This window comes from Podarcis vaucheri (genome assembly GCF_965113315.1).
Source record: "Podarcis vaucheri genome assembly, chromosome: 2".
NCBI lineage: Eukaryota > Metazoa > Chordata > Lepidosauria > Squamata > Lacertidae > Podarcis > Podarcis vaucheri.
In genome coordinates this window covers 134,794,669-134,808,018 of record NC_138760.1, presented here as the reverse complement: position 1 = coordinate 134,808,018, position 13,350 = coordinate 134,794,669, and the positions used below count along the sequence as shown (strand labels likewise).

The following is a 13,350-nucleotide window of genomic DNA, read 5'->3' as shown; positions in this document are numbered from 1 at the left end:
CCACAGACGTTCAAGGGAAATAACATCACACAGAGTAAAATTCCCTTGCTGGGGGAACTTTTGCATGACACCAATGTCTCCCGACAAAACAAACATCAGAAGGAATATTTAGTAGAGTCAATGCATTGGAAAAGGAAGCTTATGGTTTGAATGCCATAATCGCTGCATTGGCTGGGTGAGTGGAGACAGGAATTCTAACCGTAGCCCTGCAGACGGGGACAAAACTGAAGTGGCTGGTGGTTTGGAGGCACAGCAAGATGGCAATGGGTCTGAGCTCACTAGGTCCAGGGCTTTTTTGCAGCCAGAACTCACCAAAACTAAGTTCCAGCACCTCTCAAGGGTGTGGTCTGGCACCTCTTTTTCTATACAAATAGCACCAACTAGGTCCCTATCAGGGTGAGTAGCTAAACCATGGGTAGGCAAACTAAGGCCCGGGGGCTGGATCCGGCCCAATCGCCTCCTAAATCCAACCTGCAGACGGTCTGGGGATCAGCGTGAGTAGAATGTGTCCTTTTATTTAAAATGCATCTCAGAGGCAAGGGAAAGCTGAGGGTAATCGACAAGGAATCTGGACTTTAAGGCGGCCAATTCCAGGAAGTTGAAGGAGCTCCTGGGTGAGATCCCAGGGTCAGAAATACTCAGAGAGAAGGGAGTCCAAGATGGATGGGAGCTCCTTAAAGGTGAAATCCTGAAGGGCCAAATGCAGGCAATTCCATCAAGAAAGAAAATTGGGAGGCAGCTAAGGAAACCAGTGTGGCTGCATAAGGAACTTACAGATGAGCTGAGAGTTAAGAAGGGAATGTGTGAGAAATGGAAGAAAGGGGAAATGATAAAGGAGGAGTAGACACGAGTAGCCAACAGTTGCAGGGTAAACATCAGGCGGGCTAAAACTCAGAATGATCTCAGGCTTGCAAGAGAGGTTATAAATAACAAGAAGGGCAGAAGTAGTAATTCCATTAGGATGTGCTTCTGGAGGCAAAGGCTACAGAATGTTAGACTTCAAAACAGGAGAGATCAGGACCATCTACGTAGTCAGTGGCGGAGCCAGGGGTGCAGGAGGAAGAAGCAGTGTGGGGCCAGGACAGAAGTTTTGTTGAACCAAATGAAGCCCATTTAGTATGCAATCTTCAGAAGTGCTTCTGTGGTCTAAGACAGGCTGCTGGGCAAGGAATGAGACATTGTACAGCATGTCCACACGGCCAGGGCACACAGAAGCCACACAGGCAAGTGTTTGCACGGCAAATGCAAAAATGGGCCCTTTCCCTGTGTACTGGCATTCGTAGATGACTTGCTTATTGCAAGAAAGAGTGGCCAAGATTACACACCTAGTTCTCCAGTATTTAAGCAAGGGTGTGGAGGTCAAGGAATTTGGAAAATCCTCCTACAACCCAGAGAGCAGAAAATGTATTCTTTCTTCTAAGTCAAAAGCCAAAGGTCACTGAGCTGCTTGGCAGCCTCGGTTCTTTGAGTCTGCAGGGTCAGTTACAAGCATCACTGTCTGCCTGGTACCCTGTTGTTTGCTGAATCCTGGCAAGACCTACGTGTGAGCAAATGTGTTTTCTTGTACTTACCACACAGTCTGATTACTTTTGCAGGTGGCAAAGGGCGTGACTCCAAGTACATTTAAAGCTAAGCAACCTGCTCTCAAGTTTCTGTTTCTACTCTGCAAAGGGATGGGAATAGTTTGACTCAGAAAGGCCAAGGCTCTAAACCTCTCATGTGAGAGATAAATCAACTTTGATATATCCTCTCTTGCTTATCCATCAAATAGTTTCTGCCCAGAACCCTCCCGTTCCACCCAATAGAAGGTGAAATAAGATGAGCCCCTATTCACTTGCATGGCTCCCATAGGGTGATTTTCTGGGGAACTGAGGAAATCAATAGCCCCCCCCCCATCACAAACATAGCTCTTGCAAAGAGGTCCTGCTTCGCCTGCAGCGTTGTCTGTAGGCTAAGGATGGCCCAGCTGGCAAGAGAGCGCACATGACCACAGAGGCCCCAGAAGCCTCAGTCCTCCCTATCTGTAAAATGGGCCCAAGAGGGACCTGCTTTTCCAGCTTGCTGTGGGGATGGAGGGGCCAGGGCAACAGGCCTCTGCTCTGTGTGGCTGGGCCAGGAGGTGGAGGAAGGAGTGAGCAAGGCCTAGCAAAGCCACTGCACCCCCCCCTCCAGATGTGCCTTGGGATGGGGGGGGGAGCTGTGTGGAGCCTTTGCACCCTGGGTGATAAGAATGGGGGTGTCGCCACGTGGGGAAGGTTGAAAGTAGTAACCCCCGCATCAGACACTGCCTTCTTCTCCCACCACACCTAAAAATTGCAAGCTGCGGGTGGCCTGTGATGGAGGGGGAGTCATGCCGGGAGAGTGGTGGGTCCAGCGTGGTGGGGGGCACCGTGAGACGCCCCCCCTCTCCCGCCCCCTCGCCTTTCCTGCCCTCCGCAGCGGCTCCGGTGCCCCCCTCCAAATGCAGCAGCAGCTGCTGCCGGCGGGCGCCTTTAAGAGTGGGCAGCGCTCCTGCGGCGACGCGGCGGAGATGCGCTGCTGCTGCTGCTGCTCCTCTACGCGGCCGGCCGGGCTGTGATGCTGAGGCGGCTGCCGGAGGAGGAGGAGGAGGAAGAGGAAGGAGGAGGAGGAGGAGGAGGCGGCAAGGCGAGGAGCGAGGAGGAGCGAAGAGCAGCAGCGGCGGCGGCGGCGGCGGCGAGAGGGAGCCTGTGCGCGCCGCAGCCTCCGCGCCAGCATCCTCCTCCTCCTCCTCCGCGGCCGCCGCCTGCATCCTCGCCCGCATCCTCTCTCGCATCAGGACCAGCGGCGGCATCCTCTCGCATCAGGACCAGCCGGGGAGGCGCCGCCAAGAGGCGGGCGGGCGGGCGGGCGGGCGGGGGCGCAGTGCGGGGGAGGCAGGCAGGCAGGCAGGCAGGCCCGGCGCCCCCCCCCCCGCCTGCCGGGCCGAGCCCCCTCCCCGCGGCTCCCGCTCCCTTTCCCCTGCCGGGCCGGCCGACCCCCTCCCCGGCTGGTCCATGAGCCGCGAGCGCGCAGGCAGAGGCTGAAGGCACCATGTCCTATGCCCCCTTCCGAGGTACGGGCGCGCGCGTGGATGTGTGTGTGTCGGGGGGGGGGTGAGAGAGGGGAGGCTCGCCGCCCCCGGCCACGTCCACCCAGCCCGCGCCCCATTTTCGGGGGATGCAGCGGTGAATCCGGAGCGAGGCTGGCGTGGGCTAGGATTGACGGGGCGCGCGGAGTGGGGGTGGGGGGCTGCAGGCTGGAGATTATTTTGTGTATCTTGGGGGTCGTCCTGGGGCCTGGCGGGTGGGGGGCGGCTGGAACTTGGGGGGCAGGTGCCCCCCCCCACTCCACCCCCGTCTGGCCCGCTTGGGTCTCCACGTGGGGCGGAGGGGGCAGGGAGGCGTCATCCTAGCGCTGGATCCCAGACCTTCCCGGGAAGGCCTTCGTGGGTTGGGGGGCAGGTAGCGCAGCTCCTCCCGCCCCCAGCACCTCTCTGTGGGGAGAGGAGGCCGAGCGAGGCCCCGCCATCACCACCAGAGGCCCGGGATCCCCTCTGCTCCTCGCAGATGCTGAGCTGGGGGGAGAGTTCTGCCTGAGACGGAGGCCTGTAAGGGGGGGGTGTCTTATAGCTCTTCTTGCACCCCCCCCGGCCCATGCTGCTCACATCTGCCGTCCTCCCTGGACAGAGTGAGCCCCTTCCTCCTGCCTGCATCCTTGAAGGCCCCTGCTTGACCCATAGCTCGGTCTTTCCTTCTCCTTCCACCTCAACTCTCAAATTCGCCCCCCCCCAAAAAAAACCCCTAGCCCTCTCTGGCGATCCCACTTCCTGCCGTGCAAAGGGTCAGGGTTGGCACTGCCATGTGGTCCCATCCGCCAAATGCGCCCCCTCCAATTGCTGAGCACACCATGATGGCTAGCTCGGGGGTGGGGGTCCGAATAGGGTCCTGGGGGTTTCCTGAGTGCCCCCTCCCACTGCCAGCTGTGCCACCCCCCTCCTCCTGTGGCAGCCTGTCTCCTGTTGCGGCTGGACCCTCTGCAGCCAGCAGGGCCAGTGGTCAGGGAACGGGGGCTCCGGCCACACCTGGAGACTGCTCCGCGCACCTGCAGGTTCCTAACTCCTACTCTGCCCATGCTCAGAGGCCTAGAAGCCTCAGTCTGTGCCTGCCTCTCCTGTGGGGCAGACCCCCTCTCAGCCATGGAGGGGGGGAGCACAGGCAGGAGGGCAAAGTGGGTGAGGGGCAGCATTTTGTGGGGAGGGGGCTGCTGTACGCCTGGCAAACACTTTCATGCACATATTTTGTGGTGGTGCCATTGACAGCATGGCGGGGGGAGCAGTGTATCAGGATCCCACACCAAGTGATATGTGGGGGACGGGGGGAGAGGGGAGAGAGTGACCGGGGTGTGTGTGTGCGCGTCTTGCTCTCTGTTCCCAGTCCTTGTGTCTTAAGAGGAAGGGGCTTCTTGGGGGGGGGGTTCTGGGACCCCTCGCGGAGGCCTCCCTTCTCTTCCTGTGGCAGGAGAGGGGGCGTGATGTTGCTAGGCAACCCTGACAGAGGGATGCTGGGGTGGTGGTGGGGGGGCTGTTTCAGCAAGAAGCACATTCCCAGAGTGTGATGCTGCACTGCAGGGAGCTGCTGCCCCCCCCAGCCACACACCCCGCCAAGACCTCCTTCTCTCCCCCCCCCCAAGACAGGAAGGTCCGGCTTCTCCACACCCCCACCTTCCCATCGGGTGGCCTGAGGAGGAAGGGGGCAGCCCAAGCCCCTCCCTTGCTGGCGTGTCCTGGGCTGCCCGAGTGGCTCTGCTGCCACTTCCAGGAACTGGGGCTGCCCCCCCCGTCCTGTTACTCTGTGGTTGACCCATAGCACAGTTGTTTGGGGGTGCCGGTCCCAATCTCCCAGGAATGACCTGGCGAGAAGAGGGGGGCCACTTCTCTTCCACCCCGAGTTTTCTCCTTGGGAGACCACCCAGGGCCTTTCTTTCCGGTAAGGGGGGGGCGTTCTGGTTGTGTCTACAGTGGTGCAACTCCTTCCTGCTTCCCCCCCCCCACAAGATGCTGCTGCCCAGTGGCTTCTGCCGCTGCCCCTTTGCATATCATTTGCATAGCAAGAGGAAGAGGATGGAAAGGGGGAGTGGGCCTCTCCAGGACAGGGATGAGGTCTGGGACATCTCTGTGGTGGCTGGCAGGCAGCTGAAGGGTTAACAGTGTGCTTTGGCAGGATCTGCACCCCTGTCCTGTAGGGGGGGGTGTCCAGGTGACCTTGTGGGGGCTCTGCCTCATGTGACCAGCAGAGGTTGGGTGCTTCCTGTCGCCTGCTGGGGAAGCAGCCTTCCTCGGAGACGTCCCCCAAAACTTCGCTTTTCCTGGGCCGAAGCCACATGTTCCCCTCTTGATGTGTGTCTGGGGGGGGGGGATTTTTGGCAAGCATCCCTGAAGATGATTTAATGAGCTTGTGGAGAAGGGACCTGCATGCCTCCAGATCTGATTGGCACCTCGAGCTGGGAGCAGATTCGCATTTGCATGCCATTTGCATATCGCCAGCCAGTCCTTTTCTCAAAAGCAATGTGTGTGGGAGCTTGGCATTTTTACGTTGCGGGGGGGGGGCTGTTCCCCTCTCTGCCACCATTTCCTGGCCTGTGGCTCTTTCTTGTTGGACTTGGGGGGCAAGGGGGGCAGGCAGCGCCACTCGCACCCAGGTCCCTAGCCCCCTCCCTCCTTCTATGTGTCCCCCACCCACCCACCCAAAAGCTGGTGGCGCCTTACAGACTTCTCCATCCTGAATTGGCCTTCTAGCAGGTGGAGAAAGAATGGCAAAGAAAGAGAGAGCGCAAGAGAGGGGGGGCTCGGGGGGGCAGCCACAAGCACCAGCCGGGCACCTCTTCAGGCCAATTCGTGGAGGGGGGTTAGAATCTCAGATATATATAATCTCATTGCCAAATGGCACCTGAAACCTGGACTATGGTTGCTACAATTGAACGTCTAGGTGCCTTTTTTCGTTGTGGTTGTTAGCAATGATATCATAATTACCAATAACATCATTTCTATACTGCTTTATATTTTCACAAACAAACCTCAAAGCGGCTGGCACACCTCTAAACATCAGAAATAATAATTCAGAATAAATTTAAGCTTTGAGAAAAACATTTCAGCTCCTTCTCTAAGAGACATTCTGTTTTTCCCTGTCGCCACCTGGCATCCTGAGATCGCTACGTGGCCAGAATTGGACCCGTGCCAGTCGCCAAACGCGCCTGGCTAATTTCTAACGCTGCTTGGGAGGTTGTGGACCCTCCTCCTGCCCCCTTCCGTGGGGCAATTCTGAAACCCACTTGCTGCACTTCGGAATGCAGTCACACAGGGTCAGCCGAGGAGGGTGCCTGAGTTTCTGGCTGGGGGGTGTGGAGGACTGGACTGGGCTGGGGGGGGGTTGACGCTGGGTGATTTTCACCTGCCTGTGGAGATGGGATGAAGGCAAGGATATAAATTTAATAAATAAGAATGGTGGTGGTTGCTTGGGCCATCTCTGGCATTGCTTTGCCCGCTGGGGGCAAGGTTGTGTTGCCAACCTGCTGCCCCCCCTCCCAGGTGGACCTGGCTTTTTCTGCCTGCTGCTCGAAGCTGCAGGGAAGCGCCTTTCCCTGTCGCAGCCGCCTTTCGGCAGGGGGGCCAAGGCTGCGCCTGAAAACGAAGGGATGGAAATTAGGAGCCGGGAGCATGCGGAGGCGAGTGCGAGGGCAGCTGCCCCAAAAAAGCCGCTGGGGTGAAGTTCAGAGGGAGAAAAGGCAACACTTCCCCCAGTTCACTGGTGGAACTCCTTGCCACATGAGGAGAAGGTCCAACTGGCTTAGGCAGCTTGGAAAAGGGCTGGGGAAGGGAGGCGAGGCTGGTGGCTCTCAGGGCAGGAAGCAAAGAAGAGCCTTTCGGGGACTCTGTCCAGCGCCTGCGGCCAACGTTTCCATTCAGGCAAGCCCACCCGGACACGTCTTTTCATATTTCCGCTCACTGACGATTTTAAGCATTTCCCCGACGGTTTTCAACTGCCTGTTTTACGTTTCAGCGTTCCGGTAAAACTCTTGTTAGGAGGCTTATTAGGACCAAGCCGTATGCAAAGATTGTAGAATCAGAGAATCATCGCATTGTCAAGTTGGAAGGGAACTGTCTAACCTGCCTCCCCCCTCAAAAAAAGAGCTGATTTTCATTTTTCAGCAAAATCTGACAAGCTGACAGCGTGTAAAATTCACTTTGCTTAGTTTTTTTTTTTAAGGGCTCTCTGTTAGGTAAAAGGGGCATTGCTGTGGGGGAGAGATGGCAGAGTGGACCCTCCCCCATATTTATGGAGCTTGGTGGGGGTTCCTTGGAGACATTTGAAGCCCAACTCCTGATTATTATTATTATTATTATTATACCCTCCATCTGTAGATATCAGGGTGGTTCATAACATAAACATACAATATAAAAAACACAAAATTTAATGAAATTTACACACCACTTGACTGGAAAAAACCTCAGCCGTTTACAGAAAGAGAAAACAAGTAAAATTTGGGGGAAATCACAACCCTACAAAAGTTAGAATACGTACTAAAACAGGTTAAAATAACCTCTACTTTCTGAGCACCTGTGCAGGCTTGTCTGAACAAAAATGTTTTCAGCAGGCTCTGCATAGAGTCCCACGAAGGTGCCTGTTGGATTTCAAGAGGCAGTGAGTTCCAAAGGGCAGAGTTAGGGATAGGCACCTTGCGTATCTCAGGAATCTATGCACCTGGTCTGCCCCTGTTGGGTGATAAAACGGAGAGAGGGAGACGGGGTGCCGGGAGATGCCCCCCTGCCTGGCACCCTCCCGCCATTTTGGGGAGGGCAGCTTCCACCAGCCCCTGCCAGGCTGGCCCCGTGGGTGATGATGGGAGTTGTAGTTCAAGGGAGGCCATCTAGGGAGGCGACTCCCTGAGAAAAACTGGTTGGGGGCAAGAAAGGATGCAGAGCCAAGAAGAAGGGGCCTTCCCAGAGGCCTCCTCCGGAGGAAGCCACGCCTGGGTGGCCTGGTGGGTGACTCTCTCGCACCCGAGACCCATGTGATGCCAGGGCTGGTTCTTGGAGTCCATTTTGAGCTTGTGGGGAGCGTCGGCCCCTCCTCCTCCTCCCAGTTGTGGGGCTGCCCTACTCTCCCTTCCTGCTGTCTCAGGACCCCTTTGGAGGGAGAGGCCAAGCGGGGCCCATATTTTTCTGCAGCCCCTGCCAAGATGGAGGCCGCCGCCGCTGGCTCCCTTCCTGGCCAGGGAAGGCGGCCTTTTGTGCCCCCCACCCCTCCCAGGTGGCCCCCGGGCCCCTCTTCAAGTGGGCCCCGGAGGGACCTGTCCCCCCCCTTCCCTGGCAGGGACTTCTTCAGTCAGGCCCCTCGGAAGGAACCAATGAGGCTGAGATTTTTTGGGGGGGAGGGGGATGCTTTCGCCATTGACACACCTCATTTGGATCCCCCCCCCCATGCCTAATAGCGTCAAATACTTTGGGGAAGTAGGTAAAGGGCAAAACCTGCTCAGTTCAGCTGGGTACCTTCTCCTGCGTTGGCATCAGGCGCCCCAGTTCAAGGTCTGCAGCTCAGAAAGTGGAAGGCCAGCCCCCAAATGGGGACAAGGGGGGGGCTGGACAGCGGGGACTCCTGCCCCCCCCCCCGTGCGCCATGATTATTACTAAGATGACTATGATTAGTTGTAATAGTAGGAATGCCATCCGTCTGAGTGCCTTACGGCGATTTCGCAAGAAAGATGCCTTACACTTTGGGCAAATTCAGAGGATGGGCCAGGGCAGAGGCAGCGCAGCTTCTCCCGCCCCCCCCGGGGGGTCATGTGGGGGTAGGATTTCATTGGGAGCACAGCGCTGACTCCCTAGTACCCAGCCTCTAGGGGTTGAACGCCCCCCAACAAATATTTGAGGGGGCCACCCCCAAAAAACTGATGGGCATTGCCATTCTTGTGATCAGTTATGTGGGGCGGGCTTACCTGCCCCCACTATCGTATGCATGTTATTATTATTATTATTGCTATTATTAATAAGCAAACCTGTATACCCCCCCCCCTATAGCCATAGGTCTCGGGGCGCTTCACCCTGTAGCGCGGCGGGGCTCCGTCATGTGGCGGGGAGTCCCGCCGTCCCGCCGCTGCGTCTGCGCGCACGAGGCGAGGACGTGGGCGTGGCTTCCCCCGCTGCTGGGCTGACGTAGAGGGGCGGGGTTTTCTTCGGCCCCTCCCCTGCGCAGCCGCAGTGCCTCTCCTCGCCGCCGCCGCCGCCGCCTCGGTTTACCTCAGGCGGAGGTCGGTCGGTCGCCGGGGCCGCCGCTTCGCCTTCGCCTTCGCCTTCGCCGCCCCCCCGAGGAAGAGGCCTCGGAGGAAGGGGCGGGAAGCTCCTGAGGAGTGGGGGCGGAGCCTCTGGGCGGCCGGAGGAGGAGGAGGAGGAGGAGGAGGAGGCCCAGGGGGTTCCCCATCCCTCGCGGGTCCCAGGAGGACGGCGGAATCACGCCTAAGCCCGCTGAGCTGAGAAGGGGCCCCCAAGGGTCATCCAGTCCAGCCCCCTGCAATGCACGGTTCTGCGCATGCGTGACAGGCGGCCCTCCAGCCTCTGCTTGGGAAGGAGAGCCCCCCCCCACCTCCTGAGGGAGCCCCGTCCACTGCCAAAGGGCTCTTGCTGCCAGAAGCGCCTCTCTGCCCAAAACAGGGTCAGCTGAAGGAAAACCTCTGACTTGATATCGATTCACAAATGTGTGAGGAAAGGCCCCGTGGGTGTCCTGCAACTGGCCGCCCAGCCTCTGCTCAGAAACCTCTGTCCCACTGCCAAAGAGCTCCAGCTGCCAGGAAGTTCTTCCTGGTGTTTCTTCGGAATCTCCTTTCTTGTCACTTGAAGCTCCTGGTTCGAGTCCTGCCCTCCAGAGCGGGAGACAGCAGGCTTTCTCCATCTTCCATGCGGCAGCCCTGGAGATATTTGAAGATCATAGAATCACAGAATCATAGAGTTGGAAGAGACCACAAGGGCCATCGAGTCCAACCCCCTGCCAAGCAGGAAACACCATCAGAGCACTCCTGGCATATGGTTGTCAAGCCTCTGCTTAAAGACCTCCAAAGTAGGAGACTCCACCACACTCCTTGGCAGCAAATTCCACTGTCGAACAGCTCTTACTGTCAGGAAGTTCTTCCTAATGTTTAGGTGGATAAGATGGCCATCATATCTCCTCTCAGACTCCTCCGGTCCCCTCAAGCGGTCTTCGCAAGGCTTGGTTTCCAGACCCTTGATCCTATTCCTCTGCACACCTTCCAGCTTAAACAGGGAGATGTTAGAAGAGTTGGCGTCACTCTTTCTGGAAACACACTGAGAAATGGGTAACAGCAGAAGAAAGAACTGGCACACTGTTGGCTAGCACAAATATGCTGCATAAAGTACACAGAAGAGGCAGCAAACACTGTCGTTGGTTGTGAGGAAGCTTAGACTTCTGAAAATTTTGCAGATGGAGAAAAAACAGAAGAGTCCCTAGTGACCGAAGAGCTGGTTGTAGTAAGTTCATACACACTGGGCCATTGTGGGTGATCAGAAAAAGATAAAATTGTTGACAAACCATTTCCAAGCGTTTTGCATTTGAAGATCTATTGCTGCAAGAAATACCTCCGCTTCCTTGGATGACGCATCATATACTTTTTTCCCAAGCTAAAAAGTCCCCAACGCTGCTGCCTTTCCTCATAGGGGAGCGGCTTCATCCCCCCCCCCCGATAATTTCTTTTGCCCCTTTTCCCAGACCTTTCCCAGCTCTACAATATCCAGGGCAGATGTGGCCACCTCTCTGCTCACCAAGCAGAGGCCCTGTTCTGGATCCTTGGAGGACCCCACTTTCTACACCCCGTCCTCTTTTTCCTACACTCTGCTTGCTACTAACTTAACCAGTCCTTGACCCGCTGATTCCAGGACTCCTGGGCTTACTGGGTGTGTGGGTCTCTTTGGTCAGATACTTTGTTGGAAGCTGCCCCACCTCCCTCCAGTCCTCAGTCTGAACCTGCCTTCTGCTCCTTAGCTTGCATCCTCCTTGGAGACGCCAGAGGGAGGCAGGGGACTGGGGTGCTTGGTCCCTAAGGGCCATCCCTGTGCAGGGAGAGGCAGTGCTCATCTCACAGCAGGCAACGGGCGGGGGGTTGTGGACGGAAGTGGGTAGTTGGGCACTGGCTCAGTCCAGGGGCACCTGTTTCTCTTACTTCATTGGAATCCGTGTGAGGGGGCAGCTTGTGGGCCTTATCGCCACTGGGACACTCAGATCCCGGAGGCAAGCCAAGGGGAGGATGAAGAGAAGCTTTTGAGGGGGACGCGGGTGGCGCTGTGGTCTAAACCACTGAGCCTCTTGGGCTTGCCGATCAGAAGGTCAGCGGTTTGAATCCCCACGACGGGGTGAGCTCCCATTGCTCGGTCCCTGCTCCTGTCAACCTAGCAGTTTGAAAGCACGCCCAAAAGGTACTGCTCCAGCGGGAAGGTAAACAGCGTTTCCATGCGCTGCTCTGGTTTCGCCAGAAGCGGCTTAGTCATGCTGACCACATGATTTGGAAAAACTGCAGACAAACGCTGGTTCCCTCGGCCTGCAAAGCGAGATGAGCACCGCAACCCCGAGTTGCCTTTGACTGGACTTAACTGTCAGCGGTCCTTTACCTTTAAGGTTTGAACTGGAAAAAGATGGGACTGCCAGACTGTTCTGCACCCAATTCTAAGGGCTGCAGGCCTTGGGTTCTTGACCTTCCCCTTGTCCAAACTTCCCCTTGCGGCCAGGACACAGGCTGAGGGCTGTCCCCTGCCAAGGTTGGCTGCCCTGTAGTTCCTGGGCTTGAGTCAAGATGCTCCCAGCAGGGTTTAAAGCCCTAAAGAACTCGGCCTCTGAGAGACCGCCCCTTTCCCCAGACCTGCCTGGGCATTAAAATGAGGAGGGCTCTCAACAGTTGTTCTGGTAGGTGTGGGGTGAGTAGGTGGCTCGTGGGAGAGCCTTCTCCACAGTGACCCCTTAGCTGTGGGCTCCCCCCCCCCCCGTGCTCCTGGCATCTTTGTGGGTCAGCTTTTGATGCATGCGCCTGCCCTTGCTCTGTGACAGTGACTTGTTCTAAACTCTTTTAAATCTGCCATGGCTCCCTCCCCTCGGAGGGAATATGAAGGGCCTTTCCAGGGGTGGCACCCTGGTGACTGGGTGTCCGCAGCAGAGAGATCCACTTTGGCTTTCTCTGGCTTTTCGGACTCAATGCCTTTCTGTGAGGTGTATAGTTGCAGATCTTCAGCTGTGGGGATTTTGGTGCTGCTGTGCGTTTTTGTAACATACTGTTAACTATCTGCTGCCTCCCCTAACCAGCCCCCCCCCCCCCGGTGGTATGGGAAACATCTCCCAACCGGATGAGGCTGACAGGAGGAGCCCTCCAAAACAACATCCTGGGGGGCACCTGGAGGGGGGGGGAAGGCTGTTATATGCCTTCCTTAGGGGTTATGGTTTTAATGTTTGGTTTCTGGCTTTGGTTTTGATGTGTGCAAGTGCAAGGCATCCAGAGAACGTCTGCTACCAGTAACAGTGGAAAGAAGGAAGGAAGGGGCATGGAAAGGGTGTTGGGGGCCTTGGCAGCTGACCTGCAACTGTGGGCATGGGGGGCCCCTCCTTTCCAGAGGCTGGTGGGGCTGGCAGTGAGGGCACCCCCTGGGCTGGGGGTCTGGGACTCTGGCCTGTGCTGAAGCCTCAGAGCGGCTTCTCAAGACCCTGGCCATCTTGTTGAGCTTGCCTTCTTCTTCACCCACATTCCCACCCATCTCTTGTAAGGATCTAAAAATATCCTGCGCATTCAGAGAACCGGTCCTCTGGTCCTCTGGCACCCGGAGGCTGAGGCTGCCACCCTTTTCTCCTTGGGCCTGGCAAGCCATGCACAGGTTGGAGGTTGCACCTTTTGGGGTGACCTGCTTGCCAGCCCCACACTCTATGGGTAGCTGAAGCGCCCCTGAGCACACACATAACGGGACTAGCTTCTAGGAGCTGGCTGGGTTTTTCTCGCCACTGGAGGGCAGCACCACATTGCCAGGCGAGGCCCTTATACAACTCCCCCCCCCTCTGCTCCCCCCCCATATGGAGATTCCTTCCCTGCTCTCCAAATGGAGGCTCAGCTGCAGAAGGGAGGGGGGAGAGGGGGCCCCGTCTTCCTCCTCCTCCTTCCAGGGTCGCCCTTCCACCTGAGCCTGCCAGGAGGGCTCCCCAGGGTGTGGGGTGCCTCTGCCAGGGACCTCCTGCAGTCGCCCGCCCCCCCTGCCATGGACCACCTGGTGCTTGTGGGGAAGAGGCTGTCCCAGCCCCCAAGCCAGTTGGCACC

General features: G+C 57.3%; 2 protein-coding genes across 7 annotated transcripts in view; one reads left to right on the top strand and one right to left on the bottom strand.

Moving 5' to 3' along the window:
• The window catches only part of CUTA (cutA divalent cation tolerance homolog), a 94,073-nt gene that overhangs the window by 17,046 nt on the left and 63,677 nt on the right, over positions 1–13,350 (bottom strand). The window lies entirely within an intron of this gene.
• SYNGAP1 (synaptic Ras GTPase activating protein 1) overlaps positions 2,925–13,350 on the top strand; it is a 69,068-nt gene continuing 58,642 nt past the window's right edge. For 3 of the 6 annotated variants that reach the window (XM_082211220.1, XM_082211217.1, XM_082211214.1), the window contains exon 1: positions 2,926–3,073. In XM_082211220.1, the coding sequence (XP_082067346.1) occupies positions 3,052–3,073 (22 nt within the window). In that variant the 5' untranslated portion in view covers positions 2,926–3,051. Of the gene's footprint in view, positions 3,074–10,208; positions 10,535–13,350 lie in introns of those variants that run through there. The other 3 variants (XM_082211215.1, XR_014216526.1, XM_082211216.1) reach the window with 3 other exon arrangements.